General features: G+C 31.3%; 1 protein-coding gene across 2 annotated transcripts; it reads right to left on the bottom strand.

Moving 5' to 3' along the window:
• Positions 1-2035: 2035 nt before the first annotated feature.
• On the bottom strand, positions 2036-9435 carry CCNG1 (cyclin G1). Of its 2 annotated transcripts, XM_054487355.2 has the most exons (8): positions 9201-9435; positions 7490-7753; positions 5692-5945; positions 5047-5125; positions 4870-4968; positions 4518-4642; positions 4448-4468; positions 2036-3356 (listed from the first exon to the last, which is right to left on the bottom strand). In XM_054487355.2, exons 2-8 carry the CDS (start codon positions 7751-7753, stop codon positions 3290-3292), a joined length of 909 nt encoding a protein of 302 aa, XP_054343330.1. In that variant the 5' UTR covers positions 9201-9435; the 3' UTR covers positions 2036-3289. The 2 variants fall into 2 exon arrangements, with proteins under 2 accessions (XP_054343330.1, XP_054343329.1); XM_054487354.2 differs by having other exon boundaries at positions 4448-4642; positions 7478-7753; positions 9201-9427.
• Between the last annotated feature and the right edge of the window lie 13188 nt (positions 9436-22623).

Genomic DNA, 22623 nt, shown 5'->3' with positions numbered 1-22623 from the left:
GACTACAGATGTACATCACTATGCCTAACTAATTTTTAATTTTTTGTAGAGATAGGGTCTCCCTATGTTGAGCAGGCTGGTCTAGAACTCTTGGCCTCAAGCAATCCTCCCACCTTGGCTTCCCAAAGTATTGGAAATACAGTAATGAATGAGCCTCTGCACCTGGTCTCTTCATGTATTTTTAAGATCTGATAATAAGTGCTTACACTTTTAGCACTGTCTTGGTGAATTTTATCATTATATAATGTCCCTAATTATCCTTGGCAATTTTGGTTGTTCCTAACTCTACTTTGATGAATATAAAAATGGCTTTTTTACTTATTTTTTGAGACAAGAGCCTCACTCTGTTGCCCAGGTTGGAGAGCAGTGGTGTGATCTTGTCTCACTGCCTCACAGGTTCAAGCAATTCTCCTGCCTCAGCCTCTGGAGTAACTGGGACTACAGGCACGCGCCACCACACCCAGCTGATTTTTGTATTTTTAGTAGAGATGGGGTTTCACCATGTTGGCCATGCTGGTCTCAAACTCCTGGCCTCAAGTGATCCATCCACCTTGGCCTCCCAAAGTGCTGGGATTACAGGTGTGAGCCACTGCGCTTGGCCTTAAAAACTGGCTTATCTTTTAATTCATCTTGACTCATGTTTACTGTTTTTTGGTTTCTGAAAAATAGGTTTAATAAATAATGACATTTTATCAAAGTTATTCTATTAGTATAAAGAAATAAATTGAGTGTTGTTATTATTCTGTGATCATGATGACAGCACAGAAGTTAATGTGGCCAGAATATAGTTTTGATTAAAAATTATACAAGCAATTTCACTTGAGTCCGATTAATCTTCTATTTTGAGAGGTAATGTATAGAGTGGTTAAGAGCACAGCCTCTGGAGTCAGAACTGCCTGGCTTTGAATCCTACCTCCAAGTATCAAGTATAGACCAGGGGCAAATCATTAGGTTCTCTGTCTCTCTTTCATTTGCAAATTGGGATAATGTCATTCAGTTGAGAAGATTTTAATGAGATGATTCATAGTACCAGACAGTAAAAATCATCACTGCCAGCCACAAATGTTAAATCGAAAATATATATTTTTAGATAGGATGTCTCATAATTGTAAATATGTACAAGGTTCAGATACCTTTTTAAAAAATACTATGAAAAATTATTAAATAAGTCTAAGGCAAGTCAATTATAAAAGGAGGCTTCTTTTATGAACAACTTTTCTTTCATCAGTAACTCCTTGCAGTGTCTACTTTACAGGATGTTAGTTTGAACATGAACCGTTCAAAATCATATTAATTGCTTCAATTCCAGTAATAATTACAATTGATCCAAGCAGGCTAACATAACACATGGTGGTTACCTGGCATTAGCAATCACACTGCTGAAGTGCTGTTTAATTAGGTAAGAAGGCTGGCACAAAACTTCAAGTGGGCTGAAACTAAGAGTAAATATGTATTAAGGATAGCGTCCATAGCAGTGATGAATCTAAGTGATAAAAGGGATTAATAATGCATAAACACCAACTTTTAATGCACGTTAAACAATTATTTGTCATCATTCTATGTCTACAGGCATGGTGGCTTATGCCTGTAATCTCAGCACTTTGGGAGAACGAGGTGGGCAGATCACTTGAGCCCAAGAGTCTGAGATCAGCCTGGGCAACACAGTGACAACACTGTCTTTACAAAAAAAAAATTAGCTGGGTGCGGTGGCATGTGCCTATAATCCTAGCTATTTCGGAAGCTAAGGTGGGAGGATTGCTTGAGCCTGGGCTGCCAAGGCTGCAATGAGCCGAGATCGCGCCACTGCACTCCAGCCTGGGTGATAAGAGTGACCCTGTCTCAGAAAAAACAAAAAGTAAAGTGTCAGCTAATAGTCATACTATTAATAGGGATTTTATTGTTTCTGGTATTATGCATCTAACTTTAGTACTAAATTTAAATATACTGAGTAGAGATAGCTTTTTATAATGTTCTGTTACCACATTGCTAAAAGAGTTAATTAAATCAGAGGAGGAAAAAACCACCCAGCAAAGGATTGAATTTCATTAACTTTATTGAAAGGTATATCCCTTAGTACTAAAACATAATGGTAGTTGGTTAGTTTACCTCTGCCAACTCAAAATTCACAATGATGTATTCAAAATATTGAAATTTATCAGCCTTTTGGGAAAACTAAAAAGTTACCCATAAAACATGGTTTACAAAAGTTAAGAATAAGATATACTGTGGTTCTTTGGTTTTTCATTGTGTATTGATCCGTAACGTGATGTCAAATTGGTTATAGCCATCATGGATAGACTCAGGCTATACATTGCACTGAGTAACTGTTTACAACACTTTAACACTGTACTTCTTACATTCACTAACTGACATGGAGGATCCTAAACACTACCTCAGCAGCTTCATTCAGTTATGAAGGTGTCTACTTGCTTTTCTTAAGATTTTTGTTTTGGCACAGTAAGGGCATCAGTGGAAAATTGCCATCACTTCTAACTTAAAAACAGTCTTTAGTAAAAAAACTTCTGGAGTGTTGAATCTAGCCTGAACTTACCTTAGTGTGGGAAAGCAAGTTTTCGAAGTGATAATTTGAGTTACTAATACAATAGAAACTAGTTTTCTTGATGGGATTCAGTTTGAGGCAGTAGGTTCTGTATAAAAATTTTTATCGTAGATACAAATGTCACCTGTTTTCTAGAAAAAAATATTAAAAGATAACTTAATGAATATGCCAAACTTTATAGGTCTGTATTTTTCTTTATATAAAATGCCCTCAAATTTAAATGTAATTCCCATATAGCAATAAAGTCCACATCTCTAGATTACCTATTACTTGCATTATGGGGTGTGTTTATACTGCCTAGAATGCTAACCCTTATTGTGCCTTAAAAGTACATTTGTGAAATGTTGCTTTTGACATAAACCTCATAACTTAAAATTTAATATTTAAGTAGGAGTAGGATTAGAATAATGAGTGATTGAAGCTGTGGGAAGACTGATAGTTGATAGTATTAGTGTGACTCCTCCAATAGCATTTTTAATACCACCTAAATATATTGATCCAATATCTAAAGTTAGATCAATGAAAGAAATGAAGATTCACAGTTTACCTTCTCAGGCTTGTCATTAGCATTTCACATTTAGGCTTTTAGCTTTGATTTGAATGCTTCACAGATGAATTCAAATCTAAACATAATTCCACTACAGCATAATATTAGGCAGTTTTCCCAAGTCTGAGACCATCATGCTTATCTCATGATGTTTTGAGGCTTCATTTAAATCCATTGTAACATTATGGAATCCGTAGAACAAGGTTGTAGAGAAAGGCTTCAGAGAAGTTTTTTGGTGCTGTAATAATCCTATTTAAATAAAGAAAACAAACAAAATCCAACTTAATAGAAGCCAGTCTGCCTAAATACTAAGAAAATTGAAATATTCATATCTAATATTCATAATCATATGTAGATGTATTAAATGTTAACATTTAGTTTTGAGTAGAATAAATCATCACTGAGTTAGGAAATTTAGATGGCAAGAATGTATATCACATACGCAGAAAGCAAGTTTACATTTTTTATGCATATAACTACTTTTCAGTAGTCCAGCTGCTATAGCAATGATAGGTTACTATAGTGTTGACACACTCTGGCAGTTTCCAGATACCCAATGTAGAGACCATCTATCATATCCTACTTTTTTTCTTTTTTTTTTTTGTGGTGGAGTCTTGCTCTGTCGCCCAGGCTGGAATGCAGTGGCACGATCTCGGCTCACTGCAAACTCCGCCTCCCAGGTTCCCACCATTCTCCTGCCTCAGCCTCCCAAGTAGCTGGGACTACAGGCGCCCGCCACCGCGCCTGGCTAACTTTTTTTGTATTTTTTAGTAGAGATGGGGTTTCATCGTGTTAGCCAGGATGGTCTCGGTCTCCTGACCTCGTGATCTGCCCGCCTTGGCCTCCCAAAGTGCTGGAATTACAGGCGTGAGCCACTGCGCCCGGCCTACTTTTTTTAAGTACAATATCCAAGTTCATATTGATTTTGCTTATAAGCTAACAGTTTCAAATTAGTTCATACTTGGTTCGGACTTCTGGTGCTGTTGTCCTGCTCAGCTTACATAATTTTAAATGAGTCAGATACATACAGCAAGATCATGTGCAATTAAAAAAAAGCATGATTTTAGTGCTACAAGTAGGATGCTGTTCTCTAAGCTGAAAATTTAATGAAATGGCTAACATATGTGTCAGAGGTTGGATAATTCCTTACTCCTAAGATGTTGTACCTTGTATATAGTAAAGGCCTTCAAATATTAGCTGACTAGATCAGTGATGTCATCTCCCCCTTTACTATTCCAACTCCATTTTGTTTATTTTGAAGATAATTACTCTTCTTTAGTTGAAAATTATGGCATTGGAAAATGTTCTCTATCTGGAGAATAATAAAGGACCAAATTTACCAGTTAAGGGACCATTTCAGGAATTGTTGGAAGGTGAGTTATTCTGTAGTAGCTATGCTTCAATTGCCGTGCAGTACGCCCAGAAACAATCCATTTCAACTTCTGAACATTTGGTTTGGAACACTTATTTGATGAATATTCAGTTAAACACTTGGATACAAGCTCTTGCCAGAAGGTCAAATCTCTGCCATTTATCTGTACATAAATTTTAAAAAAGTTATTACTCAAAGTAAGTCCCACCTTATTTAACTACATTAATAAATGCAATCCTATGAACATGTGTCTTTGTTCATTAAAAACATTTGAGGATAGCTACTTAAGTTTCAAAGAAACATATGACATCTCATTTTACTTCAGGAGATAGAAGGGGTTTAGTTTCTTTTACAGCTGTTAATAGGATTTAGGCTATGTCCTCGACATACCTTGGAAAGTTTCTGAAGACATTCTATTCCTTCTGTTAACTCTACACACTTCTGTGCTTGGATCTCTAATGCAATGATAGACAATGCCAACACAGAAGGCTAAAAGAGATAAATTTAAAGTAAATGCCAAATATAAAAACATCATATAAATAGGTGTAATCTTTATAAAATATTTACCTTTGCTTTAGAAAATATGATCCTGCAATGACATGCCTTAAGTTGAGCTTCTAGTCTTTCAAAATTAATGTTATTTCTCCTTTAAAAAGAAAAAAACAAAATGGTATTACTTTTATTAGGTAATACTACATCTAGTCAAAAGATGTTTTTAGAAAAACATTGAAGTCAATTTTTAAAGTAAAGCTTATGCACATTTATCATAGCAAGTGAACTATTGAAAGGAATTCCCCTTCCATCAGAGATACTAACTTCTAAAGGCACCATATGGGAGTTTTAGATGATTTGGGCCAAAAAATTAAAATGAATAGTACTATGCCACAAATATCAAGATTTTCTTTTAGTTTTAATAAATATTTCAACATGTACTGAAGGTCCTTTTTTTCCATAAATTTGTGTTAGATGCTTTCCTGCTAGGTTCTATAAAGTCAAAATGTACTTTAATCCCAAGAATTAGCTTTAATGAAGCTATTGACAATGGAACATTTTCTCACTTATGATGGACATTAAAGTTCAAGGAGCCACAGCTGTCATTTTACTTATTTTTATTAGAATTCTATGAGGATACTGATTTTATGCAATATCCATACAATACCATTCTGATTTCTGATTTCCAAATCTCTCTTGTTCAAAACAAAGGTCACTTACCTTTCAAGCGGCAAGTTCTCTTGAAGGAGTGAATAATACAGCTGCAGAAATTGAAAGGCAGTAGTAGCTTTGACTTTCCAACACACCTTCTCCAATACAATCTTTTCCATTCTCATCAAGTCTGAAACCGTAAACCTATATTGACTTATTCGGATCAAGTCAGTTGCCAATGGGACATTCCTTTCCTCTTCTATTGATTTTACAGCCAAATAGAAGCAGCTCAGTCCAACACACCCAAGGTGCTTGGGCTGTACCTAAAAAATCAAAAACAAAACCAGTAAGCCCATGACTCTACCTTATTTCAATTAAACCATAAAGGATAATCTAGAACTCAGACCCAACATTTTGAAAATATATATTTGAGGTTTATTTCTCAGCTGTGAAGGACTTAACACAATCCACTCATACCTAAACTATAGCCTGTCAACACTGTGGACCCCACTTAGAACCAGTTTTTGAGTAACTGGACTGAGTTTCAGTATAATGTTTGGCTCAGCATAGAAAAATTGTGTTTTTATTAATCACTGTAGAACTATAAGTAAACATTGTTCTAGTTTGATCAAATAAGTTAACTAGTCAAAGATATATGAGGACTGAAATACTTTATGGCTTATTTACAAAATAAGCCATTTCTTTCCAGGATGTTGTATTTTTTCCAGGCTCTTGTCTTTGTGGGAACACATATAAAACAGTTTTAAAATACTATGGCATATACTGTTTACTCTGCCTGTAAGAGTTCTATCCACTAGTAATCTTTATCGTTTAATTTTCTGAATGTCTGCCGTATGAGGCACGGTCAAAACTTTGTCCAGTTGTTTACTTCCAGCTCACATGAAAGTAAGCTTTTACCAGTATTAATATCTCTGTGCTCTCTCTTCTTGTAACCTCTTCAGCAGTACACTTATGCCTCTTTAAAGGCATAATGTAGTTATTTTTCTTATTATGACTTGTACATAAGAGCAACCATCTTATTCTCACATAAGACTGAATTATACCTGAGGGACAGCTGTATATTATTCATTTGTGCAACATTTACAGATTCAAAGGTAATGACTACACGTGAAATGTCTAAAGAGCTTAATTAGTCTGTTGAAGCAAATTTCTTGAATCTTCAATAAATATTGAAGTCCTTTTTTATGATGCACTGTGTTAGATACCGAGGACTAAAATATGAGTTTCCTTCCAGTTGTCACATCATCTTATTTTCCTCCAGTGACCATGGGTGTACAGGAAAGGCAGATGCATTTGTAACAGTTAAGCTCTGAAAGTGACATAGTCTTGTTTATCTAGTATAGGAAAATAGTTGCTCCTCCTTCAGACACACTCTTCTCCCTACTGCATTGTACACTGAAGCTGGAAATGCCAAGCATAAGCAAGTCTTGACTAGGTCTAAGGCTAAAACATTTACAATTTTATATATGGGTAGTGATTAACAAATATATCTTAATTCTTAGCCACAATGTAGCCTCTAATAAATTTCTGCCACTAATAAATTTGTTTATATCTAAAAATAGTAAATAAATGGACAAATCCAACCTATCAAGAAGGGTTTTTTAAAACAGCCAATTTTCTTACTAGGAAACTGCAATTAGTTACTTGATATTAGACTATTTTTCATTTCAGAATTTAATACCTGATGTACTACTCTTAATTATGATAAAAAATATTAATGCTGTAGTTGACAAAATTAATGTTTTGGCAACGTGCTGAAAAAAAAAAGGTCAAGTTTATGAATACCAGCCAAAAGGTAACAATTCCATCTCCAAAACACACTGAGCAAAATTACCTTCAAACATACCTTCATTTTAGACAGGAATCTGTCCAGTAAATTCACAGCTAGAGAAAACGTCTCTGTGTCGAAGCCAAAGAACTGAGTTAGACTAAGAAGATCTTTCACTTCAAAGTCCCTTAGTCTTGCAGTCATTCTGAGGCCATTATCGTGTGCAGACTCAATTAGTCTCAAACCACAGACCTTTGGCTGACATCTAGACTCCTGTTCCAACAGGGCATTCAGCTGGTGTAGCAGTTTCTGGGAGTCAGTTGTTGTCAGTACCTCTATCATCTATATATAGAAAAAAAGACCAGAAGGGAGTGTAAGAGTAGTTCTTCCTGCTTTCCTTGGCCATCTTTGCACTGGGCCAAGAAATGATTTATAAGCCTCCCATCCCCCAATGCGGCTAGTGCATCTAAGTCATTGCAAAGTGCCATCTGTTATTTATTTCCCTTCTACAAGTTGGTCACATCCTAAATTGAGTTCCTAGAGGGAAGGAACCATGCTTTTCTTTTTTTTTTTTTGAGGCGGAGTCTCACTCTATTGCCAGGCTGGAGTGCGGTGGCACGATCTTGGCTCACTGCAACCTCCGACTCCCTGGTTCAAGCGATTCTCCTGCCTCAGCCTCCCGAGTAGCTGGGATTACAGGCATGCGCCACCACGCCCAGCTAATTTTTGTATTTTTAGTAGAGACGGGGTTTCACCATGTTGGGCCAGGATGGTCTCGATCTCCTGGCCTTGTGATCTGCCCGCCTGGGCCTTCCAAAGTGCTGGGATTACAGGCGTGAGCCACCGCGCCCGGCCGGAACCATGCTTTTTAGAAAAATAAAATGCAAATCTTCAAGAAATCCTTGTTCAAGTTATTCATTGTCAATAGATAACCACGAATAAACACCGTAAGACAGGATACCGAAAGTGAAAAGCAGATGGTAGTTAAGTATTCTGCCACATATTAACGAAATGAACTGTTCAAGTTACTTAATTGTACTTAGTTCCTCATTTATAAAGTAGGGATAAGGTTTATGACCTACCTCACAGATTGGTGTGGGCTAAAATGAAATCACGTAAAGAGCTTAGCACATACAGTAGACGCTTAAAAAACACTGAATAATAATGAGCTTGAGCTTCTTTCTAGATTTATAAAATGAGGGTAACAATATCTGTCGCTGAATGTGAAGACTGAACAAGATGATTCACCACTTAAAGAGTATAGCACAGGGCTTGGCACACAATACTCAATATTAGTTAACTTTTATTGTTGTTAGGAAACTTAAAAGGTGACATTAGGAGCACGTATTGGGGCGGGGGTGGGGGTGGGTTGTTGCTAACCTAGTCTGAAAGATGAACCTGGGAATTCCATTGATTTAAGTGTGCATAACACAACCATGTCCCGGGCACAAGCTAAGCCCTGGATACATGGAAGGTCCCTCCCACATCAACCTAAAGACAGGAAGGCAGGAGGTCTTCAGAGCTGGTCATGTGAGGAACCTCTAACTGCAGGGGTTCCATTCTTCCTCCCCAGGCTAGTCCCTGGGACTCGGCCGGCAGACACTAAGGCACCTCAGGAGGCCGGATCCGGCTCCGCCCCTCCAGCCTCGGACTAGCCTGGGCTTGTGCTCACAGCAGCGGTAGAGTTTAGTGGGGAAAAGGGCGCGGGCCAGACCTACTCCTCGCCCTGCGCCCCCAACCCCGCTCCCCACCTGCACCTGGCGGTCAACTCCCGCGCAGTCCCACTCACCTTGACAGCGACTGCAGCTCCTCAGCGGTAACCACCCTCCCCGGGCCTGCTCACCTCACCCCACGATATCAGATCCGAGAGGCCTATGAGGAGAGGGGACTCGTAGGCAAGAGGAGAGAGGCCCGGGGAGGGGGATTGTCCTGGGTGGAGGTCTCGGCAGCGCCGCCGAGACGACTCGGCCCTGATCAGGGTCAGCTCGGAGCCGAAGAGACCGCGCCTGCCCTGCCGAGGAATATATTGGAGGGCGGGGCTTTCTCGCGAGAAGGGGGCATTTTCGCCGCTGATTGGTGTAATTCTTTTGATGGATGGCCTCCGCGATCCGTAAACGGCTGGGCCGTGGAGTGAGAAGCCCGGCCAATCGGCTCACACTTCCCGTTATCTGGCGTCAAATTCCCCGGCCCCCTTCCACGCCCCTACCTCTAAGCGTCTCTCATTGGAGAATTTAACAAAGTGTCTTCATTCAGTAGGGGGCCGAACTAAATACTCTGTGCACCAACACTTGCCTGGGTCAGGTCAATCGGCTATCAGCCGGATTGGCCAGCGTATCATTCCAGAATGTACTGTTTGTTCTGTGGGGTTTAGGAGTTCTACAGTGGTTCTGCCCCATCTTTCAGAAAATACAGTGAGTAGTTAAAAAAAAAAGTCAACCTTTGATTTTTAATTACAAATAAAGAGGTGGTGGAATTTATATGGTGTGGTGGTTTATCAACTTCCAGAGTGCTCTCTTCGTGAACTTTGGAAGTCAGTTGATTCTTGCCTTAGTTTGCTTTTTATACAATTTATCAAATAATGGAGTTGGACTGTGTAATTTCTTGACCCTCTACCAATTTTCTGAATTTGCTTTTAAAGCAAATTTAAAGAGAAAAGTTGGTACAGTTTTTCAGTTGCTTAAAATGAAAGGTATGTGGCAGACTGTTAACAGGAATAATTGTGGTGAGTGTGAATCTCAGTCTACAGACCCGAGTGTAAAGCAGTATTACTCTTTTTATTTAACCATAATGAATTTAATCTCCATGAGCCTCTCCTATGCCAGATTAGTGGGAAAATAATTAGCCTGAACTCTTCTTAGACTCTCCTCTCACTCTCCCAGATCATCACAAGTGAGAAAAGTCCATTAGTAAAAGGGCCTGAAAAAGGGTGCACAAGGAGTCAGTTCTAAACTCTTATGAATTACACAGTAGTTGGATGTCTCTGTTCTCATGGCCCCAGTTCAGTCTCTTTTACTTTGCAAAAGTGAAAATCTGGAAGATTTGCTGTCACTCTGCTATTTGCCCTGCCGTGTACTTACCCAAGGCAATGCCACAGAACAAAACTCTGGAAAGGGAGAGAAGGGGCGGGGAGGAAGGGGAAGGAAAAACAAGAGAAAACATCAATACCTCACAATAATACCTTAGCCACATAATCAGGTCAGTTTAAGAAACTGGGGCTCAAATGGGGAAGAGGCCTTTGTTCACTTTGAAAATAAAAGCTTACCTAGTGAATATAAATTGGCAATTTATAACCTTTAACAAGTGATTTTATTTAAAAATACTTTTTGCTGTAATGTGTGAGTTTATAAATGTAGTTTCTCCTTTTGGCTTTTAGTTCCTATTATTCCTAATTCCTAAAATTAGGAATGTATATGCACAATTTTTAAAAAATGGCTAAAAAATCATAAAATCTTTATGGCAGGCTGGGCACGGTGGCCCACACCTATAATCCCAGCACTTTGGGAGGCCGAGGCGGGTGGATTACCTGAGGTCAAGAGTTTGAGACCAACCTGGCCAACGTGGTGAAACCCCGTCTCTAATGAAAATACAAAAGTTAGCCGGGCATGGTGGCACGTGCCTGTAATCCCAGCTACTCGGGAGGCTGAAGCAGGAGACTCGCTTGAACCTGGGAGGCAGAGGTTGCAGTGAGCCGAGATGGTGCCACTGCACTCCAGCCTAGGCAACAGAGCAAGACTTGGTCTAAAAAAAAAAATTTTTTATAGCAATCAAAAGCATGAATAAATTAACTAATATTTATTGAACACATAGCATAGGCCAGTGGAGAACAAATTAGACTGGTACCCATCCTTGTAGAACATGTAACCTGTGGGCAATATAAACACACAGACTTTAGAATAAAATAAACTTATATTCATATCCAGGAATAGCTCATAACTTGTTATGTGACTTTCAGCAAGTTATTTAATCACATTTTCTTTTCTCAACAATAAGAAGTAAAAAATACATTATTCATGGGGTTATGAAGAGGATTAAATAATAGAAAGTGCATAAAGAGGTAGTCACTATTCCCAGATCACAGTAGATTTCTTGATAAATGATAGCCCTTAGTATTAAATTACTATTTCTTTTTAAATATCTTGCTTAAACACACTTTGATGTGTTTTCTCTGTTATCAGACTAGTCCTCTGTTTTCAGCCTAGAAGGATAATCAGAGTATTAGAATTGTTTATTTAACACAGATAAAAATATCTAAATTGCATGTGTTAATTTCTATACATTTTTATACTTGAAATTTTCACTCGAGGGCTTTTAGGTAATATATCATTGTTTATATAATAAAATATTTTCTCTTACATTAGAATATTTTTACTTTTTATTAAAATCTCTCACATAAAAATATTTCAGTAGTACTGGAGAGACATTAATTAAATATAAATCAAGTCAAATTGATATTCTTTACTTTTCTTCCTCCCTTAAGCCCCTCTGCCATTTTCATTTCAAAATGTTAGAATATAGACCATCATTTAAATAATAGAAAAGACCTAATTAGCAAAATGTGGAAATGTAATACTCAATTATCCAGTCTTGTAAAATAAAGATAATGAGCCCTTCATTAACTATGATTTTATTTTTAAAGAAGTGTGGATTTAATCATGAATTCCCGTTAAAAATTTGTTAAATGACTGACTTCCGGGGGTATATTCTAGGCTCAGTGATGTATTCAATTCCTATCCTCATACTTTCTTCTCCATTAACAGTTAAGTACAACAAGAACTAATGGTCAGAATAATGGCCTTGAGGCTGGGCAAGAATCCAGGCAGTAACGGGAAGATTTAATCATATTCTCCACATGGTAGGCTGTAGACGTGCCTTTCAACAACAAAGATTATAACAAGCAGGTATAAAACAGTGGTGGTGTGTCAAATACTGCCCCGACTCACAGGGAAATTCCCAGTTGGCTCTTTGTTTGTTTCCATCTTGGAGATGTGGGAGTCTGTGCCTTCCCTCCTGCACACAATGTCCAATCACCTTACCCTCTTTTCAGGCTCCCTGATAAATATCTGGTACTTTTGTGTGTAGCCTTGTCCAGCTATGATAAGGGCCAAGGAAGTGAGGGTCAAAAAGATCTCAGCTGAGTTCCCTTCTGCTTTCTGATCCTTCCTGTAACTATGCATTACAGCCTCCTCCACTTCTCTAGCTGTTCTCTAGTGCATCTAGTCTATCTTACTCATTTGAAGATAACTTGCTTGGCAGTGGCTTTTTTGATTCTTTATTAGTTCATGGGACACCAGTGAAATTAAGTATGGTTGGGAGGAGAGAGAGAGAGAAGGATACATAAAAAACATAGATTAACAATTCCATAAATATCCTTCTACTCAGAGGTTCTAACTACCACTTCTATACTCAGATGAAGTAACCCCTTCCAATTAATTGAGGTTTTACTATATATTTCATGAAAAACTAAATTTTTGACTCGTCAAGTAACCACTGCTATATAAAGACACTGGGTCACATTAGAGGGGGATCCTCTGTTCTCTAATGGCTTTAGACTCTGTTGAGTACAAAGCTCAAAGCCGAGACCAGCCAAAAACATACTATGTAGGGTTTGCATTTATTATATATTTCCCATGTGCCAGGTCATCGTGCTGAACTTAAACACACCTGCCTTTGACAACTCTGATATTTTTATTCTCTTCAGAAATGTGGGATATTTTATATATCTCATGTTTAGTAACTGTTTACTATTTACTAAATATACTTTACATAAAACTTGAATTTGGATTTTTCTGCAGTTTTTAAAAAAGTTTCTATTTTAGAACATTTCAGACTCATTACCCAGCTTCAATAATCAACATTTTGCCCATGTTGACTGTTTACTTTGTTTGTCCATCAACAAGTATTTCTTGAGAGCTTTGTAAGTGCCAGATTATTGTATTTTGTAATCCCAGATAAAAAATGCTGTTACAGCTTTTGAGCCACAGGATGTGTTGGCTACTGTTCTCTGTGAACGTATTAGGTCAGAAGGATCCACTGGGTCATTGTCCTCCAGTCAGAAGCCAGCACTGCAGGTGTCTCTGTTGTCTCCTGCTTTGGAAGGAGAAGGAATGGGAAGGGGAGAACAATTTCCTTTCTTATCCAGGTTTCTGCCTAGGTTGCTAACCTTCCTCCCACAAAAGCAAACACACACACACACACCCCATGTAAACAAAACGTTTTGGCAGAGTTGATAATTGGACTTAAGGGCTTCCTTGTTTCAGGTTTCTACTTTCCTTATCTTTCTAGCCTTTTAACTCTTTTATCCCCCTCTCTGATTTTGCCAACTCTTTTCTCTTTCCTCTCCCCAAACCTCAGTTTTCTAATAATTAGCACATCCCAAGGTTGTTTTTCACTGCCTCTACTGTTGGTAGGGTCAGAGCCTCTCCGTGGCTGTCAGATTCTCTGGCTGGTAGAGGGCAGTGAGGAGCCCTCCCTTGGCATTCCAAGGGTTGGTGGGTGAGTGTGGAGGAAAAACACCCAAGTTAGGGTAATGTATTCCACATTACAGTTTGTCTTCAAATCAAACAAAACAAAGCAAAACAAATAAAAAACTTTCCAGGGAAATGGATGACTAACCATAAAAATAAGTGCTATGACAGAGCCACGCATAGGGTATCAGGGGAACACACAAGAAGACTTAAACAAAATCAGGGGGATCAGGGAAGGAGTGAAGGGAAGGGATATTTGTAGAAGTCTTCCAAGATACTGTGACTCCTGATCTGAGTTTTTTAGGGATTTAGCCAAGTGAAGAGGCTGGTGCAAAGGGCATTGCAGACAAAATCAACAGTACGTGCAAAGGTACAATAGAAAGAGAGAATAAACTGATTTCTGCAAATGAAATAGAGATTACTCTGGCTAAAATACAGAGGCTGTGGAGGGAGGTGGTTTAGCAGTGAAACTAGAGAGAGAAGCAGTTGCTCATGTTGAGGGGCCATGTATACCATGTATACCATTCTTGAAATGTTGGACTTTGCAGACTTTGGGGAAACAACCACGGAATTTAAAAAGAACACCACAATTGGGTATGTGATTTGGGATGACCACTTGGCATCAGGGTGAAGACTGGAGAGATGGGCCAAGACTGGAGGCAGGAAGAACAGTTTAAAGGTCATTGCCTTAACCTAGGAACAAACAGAAGGTTGCACTGAACTTTAGCGAAAGTTTGAATTGGGGTTCTATTCATGTATTTATCAGAGAATACAGAAAAAAGACCAGGTTTGCTGGAGGAAAACTTTAAGTTCAAGATGTCTGAGGGACTTCCAGGGGGAGGTGTTGAAAAGGCAGCTAGAGAAATATTTGTTGCTGCAGGTATCTTTGGGACTCATCAGAAATAGGGGGTGATTTGAGTCATGGAAATAGATCGGTTCAGGAGAGTTGAAGATGATAAATGTGAAGAGAGAATCTAGGGAGAAGGAGTCTCCAAAGGGAATCTAGGAGAAAAGAGAGAGGGAAGAGGGAAATAAGAAGAGAGGATGTGACAGGAATCAGGAGAAAGTGTTTCAAGGAGAGAGTGAGCACCAGTATCTGATGCTGCAGAGAGGATAAAACATAGTATGAACAAGAAAGAGAGAATATGAAACCAATGAGTATATAAACCATTCTTTCAATGAACTTGACTATAAGTGGTAGAGGCAATGGCCAGGGGGTGGACATGGTGATGAGAAAGAGAGTTTGCTTTTCAAAGATGAGCTAGATACATGCCTGTTTAAATGATGTCAAGAAGGAACCAGCAGGGTAAAGATGTATCTGACTGCTGGAACAATCTGAAGCCTCATATGACACTGGTCAATTTAACTGACACTAGTCGATTTACACTCAGTCAGCTGTATTGTTATAGAAGCTTCTATTCAAATACAGACTACAATGGAAGCAAACAACACAAAAGAGTAGAAATTCTATGTATTTAGCATGCTTAAAATTCTCTGGGTAGATGTTAAGAATGATCACAAAATGTTTTATAAATGTTTGTGTCTTCTGTAGCGATTTTATATGCCTGATTTTTAGTTTCAAATTATTCAAAGGTCTCTTCCTGATTTAAATTATTCAAAGGTCTCTTCCTGATTTAAAATATTCTCACTTGTCAAGTTTAGGAGCTTTACATCAGTATTGAAGTAAGAGTAATAAATAAAAACATGAATTTTATGTACCCTTATGTAGTGAAAATATGATGGAACAGTACATCAGTTTGTTCAAGCCTTCTTAAAATATCTAGCTTTTGTTGGATGGAAGTCACCCATGCATAGATTTAGGTCAAATAGAATAAAATCTTTAGGTACATCGTGAATGTTTCTATTTTTAATGGAAATATATATTTCCATCACGTAATGATAAACACAGTATGTGTGGGTGCGAAAATACTTGGAGGTGATAATAGTGCCAAATCACATTGGTGCAGATTTTGTATGAAATTTTCTGTAATTCCTGGCCTTATAGAAGAACTTTTAAATAACTAATAGCAGTGATTTGGCTGAGGCGCTAAGGGACCGACTACAGTCTGGGTCCCAGTTTCTCTACTTACAAGCTTTCAGCCTCAAGATCTTCATATTTTGAATAACAGTACTACCCAAAAGGTTGTTGTAAGGATTAATTGAGCTAATAGATGGAAAAAAGTACATGCAAGTGCTCCACAAATGTTAGATATTATTATTTTCTGTAGAAATAAGTCATCTTCTGAGAGAGAAATAAATTACAACCCATGGCACTACTGACATCAATAACTGGGCAATTTTATCACGGTCTTTGTTCTGTAAGAACCTTTGTCTTCCCGTTGTTCTGACCATAAAGTGGACTTCATCTCCTAAGACCACATAAACTAGGAGATGTTGACCTAATACAAATCAGCTAATAAGCATAAACCAATATTTTTGTTTTTTCTTTGGTCTTCTGTTTTCCTTAAGTGGATTGTTCCTTATACATGAAGGCAAATGATGATCCCATGAGAGATAATTGTACCTTCTCTTTTTGGTAAATTTCATAGTTTACGAAGGACTTTCACATTTATTTTGTCATGCAATCTTTCCAGAATCCTTGCCAGATTTTCAAGACAGGGTTTATGCATTAGTTTGCTAGGGTTGCCAAACAAAATTCCATAGACTGAGTGACTTAAACAACAGAAATTTATTTTGTTGCAGATCTGGAGGCGGGAAGACCAAGACCAAGGTGTCATTAAGTGTGGTTTCTTCTGAGTTCTCTTCTTGGCTTGCAGATGGCCACCTTCTTACTCTGTCTTCACATGGTCTGTGGGTGTCTCTTCTTGTAAGGATGCCAATTATATGGGATTTATCTCAATTATGTGTTTAAAGGCCCTGGTTTCAAATAGAGTCACATTGGAGGTCAGGGCTTCAACATATGAATTTTAGGGGGATACAGTTCAGTCTGTAACAGATTGTGATGCATATTTTTTTGGGAGAGAACAATAAAGCCAGAGAGGTTCAATAATTTACTCAAGGTTGCTTGGCTTGTGGATAATGGGTTAGGACTAAGCTCAAGACTTTTCATTCTCCTGTTGTTTCCCATTGCACGTCTCACATTCCCTTCTGGAATTACTTCTCCACAAGTGTTTTCTTAATGGCAGGTGTTTATGAAATGATTTCAAGTTCGTGAACAAAGAAATGCTATTTTATCTACCTATGAAAACTAAGGTCAGAATTTTATTGCTTAGTTGCACTTTGCTCTGTTCCACTGAATTCACAGTCTTAGACTTCGCTATTGATATATATATGTATATATATAATATACATATATTGTATATAATATACATATAATATATAATATATATTATATGTAATATACATATTGTATCATGTATAATATTCTATATATAATATATATTATATATAATATATGTTATATATTGTATATTATACATATATTATATATAATATACATGATATATATTATATATAATATACATGATATATATTATATATAATATACATTATATATTATATATGATATACATTATATATTATATATGATATACATTAGATATTATATTATATATTATATATAATATACATAACATACATATATAATATATCTTATGTATAACATACACATATAATATACATAGTATATTATATATAATATACATATATAATATACAATATATAATATATCATATACATATATTATATATAATATACATATACAATATACATACATTATATATGCATATTATATAATATGCATATATAATATATAATATATTATATTATATATAATATATTATATTATATATCATATATTATATTATTAATTATATATTATATTATATATCATATATTATATTATTAATTATATATTATATTATATATCATATATTATATTACATATTATATATTATATAATATATATAATATATTGTATAATATAATATTCTATATTCTATATTCTATATTATATAATATATATTATGTATTATATATTGTACATTATAGAATATATATTATATTATATATTGTATATTATAGAATATATATTTATTATATATATTATATGATATAATATATTATGTTATATATTATATGATATAATATATTATGTTATATATTAGGTAATATAATACATTATTATATAATATATTATATTATATATTGTATTATTGTATAATATATTAGATTATATAATATATAATCTAATATATTATAATGTAATATAATAGATTATATATTATATAATATATTATAATATTATATAATATATTATATAATATATACTATAATGTCTTATATTATTATATTATATATTATATTATATATTATATTCTATCTATCATATATTATATTATATATTGTATACTATATAATCTATATTATATATTACATATTATATATGATATAATACGTATTATATGTTATATATAATACGTATTATATATTATATATGATATAATATGTATTATATGTTATATATAATATATATGTTATATATAAGATAAATTATATGTTATATATAATATATATTATATGTTATATATAATATACGTATATCATATATTTTATGTTATATATAATATACGTATATAATATATCATATATGTTATATATAATATATACTATATATCTTACATATGTTATATATAATATACATATATAATATATGTTATATAGAATATAAATATATGATATATATGATATATAATATACATATAATATATAACATACATATATAATATACATATATAATATATTATATACATATATTATATATAATGTACGATATTATATATCATATGTATTATATACAATATACATATATAATATATATTATACATAATATATATCATATGTATTATATACAATATACATATATAATATATATTATACATAATATAATATACATATATTGTATAGTATATTATATATAATATACATATATAACATGCATATGTAATATATAATATGTTATATATAATATACATAGATGATATATTATATATAATATAAATATAATATACATATATAATATATAATATAAATATATCATATATTATATAAGTTTACATAGATAATATATAATATAAATATATCATATATTGTACGTAGTATACATATGTAATATCTAATATAAATATATCTATGTTATATATAGTATACATATATAATATATAATATATTCTATAATGTACGTATGTAATATGTAGTATATATTATATAATATACTTGATATATATTATGTATTATATAATATATAATAAATGTTCTATAATATAGAATATATAATATATATTATACATAATATACCTATAATATATAATGTATATTATATATAATATACCTATAATATATAATATATGATGTATATTATATATAATATACCTATAATATATCATATATGATGTATATTATATATAATATACATATAATATATAATATATGATATATATTATACATAATATACATATAATATATAATATATGATATATATTATACATAATATACATATAATATATAATATATGATATATATTGTATATAATATACATATAATATATAATATATAATACATAATATCTATTATGTAATACATATAATATATATCATATAATATATATTATATAATATACATATAATATATCTTATATATAATATACATATAATATATATTATATGATATATATTATATATAATATACATACAATATATATTATATGATATATATTATATATAATATACATATAATATATAATATATAATATACATATTATATATTATAGATTCTATATAATATACATAGAATCTATAATATACATAGAATATATATTATAGATTCTATATAATATACATATAATATATAATATACATATAATATATATCATAGATTCTATATAATATACATATTATATATTATACATTCTATATAATATACATATAATATATGTTATATATTCTATATAATATACATATAATATATATTATATATTCTATAAAACATACATATAATGTATATTCTATATTCTATATAATATACATATTAGATATCATATATTATATAATCTACATATAATATACATTATATATTAGATAATATACATATAATATATATTATATATTAGATAATATGCATATTATATGATATGTTAGATAATATACATAAATATATATTATATATTAGATAATATACATAAAATATATATTATATATTAGATAATATACATATAATATTTATTATATATTAGATAATATACATATAATATTTCTTATATATTAGATAATTTACACATAACATATATTATATATTGGATAATATACATATATATTATATATTGGATAATATACATATTATATATTATATATTGGATAATAGACAAATTAGATATTATAAATTATATAATATACACATTATATATTATATAATATACATATTATATATTATATTATATACATATTATATATTATATATTATATATTATACATTATATAATATACATATGATATATGATATATTATATAATATACACATTATATATTATAGATTATATAATATACATATGATATATTATATATTATACAATATACATATGATGTATTATATAATATATAATATACATATTATGTATGATATAGTATATAATATACATATTATGTATGATATAGTATATAATATACATATTATATATATTAGATATTAGATACTATGTACATATATAATATATATCATATAATATACATATAATATAGAATATGTATTACATAACATACATATATAATATATAATATATAGTATATAATATAATATATATTCTGTATTATATAATATACAGGTATATTATATATTATATACATGTATATATATTATATCCATGTATATATAATATAGAATTATATATTATATATTATATATCATATTTTATATGTTATATATTTATGTATGTATGTATATATGTATGTATATACAATATTATATATTATATATGTATGTTGTGTATTACGTAGTATATATTATATATGTATGTTATATAATATATCCTATATGTATATTATACATAATATATACGTATATTATATATAATGTATATAATATATGTATTTTATATATAATGTATAAAATATGTGCATATTACATATTATATGTATATATGATATATTGTATATTAAATATGTATGTTATATAATATATAATATGTTTTATATGTATATTATATATTATATATTATATATTATATATTATATAAATACATATTATAAATTTACATTATATATAATATAAAATGTATAATATATACGTATATAATATATTATATATAATATATACGTATATAATATATTATATATAATATATACAATATATCATATACGTATATAATATGTAATATATACGTATATATTATATACATATATACACAATATATAATATATTATATACGTATATGATATACGTATATAATATATAATATATACGTATATAATATATAATATATACGTATATAATATATAATATATACGTATATAAGATATAATATATAATATATAATACTTATTCTATACGTATATTATATATAATATATAATACATATTTTATGCATATATTATATATAATATATAATACATATTCTATACGTACATTATGTATAATATATAATACATATTCTATACGTATATTACATATAGTATATAGTACATATTATATACTTATATTACATATAATATATAGTACATATTATATACGTATATTACATACAATATGTAATACATATTATATACGTATATGATATATAATATATAATATATAATACATATTATATACGTATATGATATATAATATATAATATTTAATATTATATACGTATATTATATATAATATATAATATATGTATATGTGTATATATGTATATAATATATAATATATGTATATATGTATATGTGTGTACAATATATAATATATTATATGTGTATATTACATATAATATATCATATGTGTATATTACATATTATATTTTATATGTGTGTATTACATATAATATATATTATATGTGTATTACATATAATAGATATTATATATAATATACACATATAATATATATTATATGTAATATATGTAGATTGCAATGTATTACAATACAATACATATATACAATATTTTTATGTTATATATTATATACATATTATATAGAATATATGAAATATTATATACGTATATTATATATAATAGAATATATTATAGATGTATATTATATATAATAGAATGCATGATAGATGTATATTATATATAATAGAATATATTATATATGTATATTATATAATAGAATATATTATATATGTATATTATTTATAACATATATTATATATGTATATAATATATAATATATAATATACAATATTTTATGTATTATATCGTATATAATATATAATATATTATATATGATATCATATATAATATATTATATATGATATCATATATAATATATAATATATGATATCATATATAATATATAATATATTATGTATGATATCATATATAATATATAATATGCATATATAATATATTATATATTATATACGTATATCATAGAATATATAATACATGTACATAATATATAATACATATGATATAATATGTAACACATGTATGTAATATACGTGTATTATAGAATATTATAATATATATTATCATATATAATGTATATATAATATAATATATAATGTATATATATAATACATGTATATAATATACTTG

This window comes from Pongo pygmaeus, chromosome 4 (genome assembly GCF_028885625.2).
Source record: "Pongo pygmaeus isolate AG05252 chromosome 4, NHGRI_mPonPyg2-v2.0_pri, whole genome shotgun sequence".
NCBI classification, from domain to species: Eukaryota; Metazoa; Chordata; class Mammalia; order Primates; family Hominidae; genus Pongo; species Pongo pygmaeus.
Note: the sequence above shows the minus strand (reverse complement) of the source record. Positions and strands in the feature narration are given on the sequence as shown.

What these genes read in the sequence shown, in the direction of transcription:
- CCNG1 (XM_054487355.2), bottom strand. Translation starts at nt 7,753, where the DNA reads ATGATAGAGGTACTGACAACAACTGACTCCCAGAAACTGCTACACCAG. An exon ending in GAGAACTTGCCGCTTGAAAG is followed by an intron (nt 5,126 to 5,691) that starts GTAAGTGACCTT and finishes TTCTTTTTAAAG; the next exon opens with GAGAAATAACATTAATTTTG. An exon ending in ATTGTTTCTGGGCGTACTGC is followed by an intron (nt 4,469 to 4,517) that starts ACGGCAATTGAA and finishes CTTCCAACAATT; the next exon opens with CCTGAAATGGTCCCTTAACT.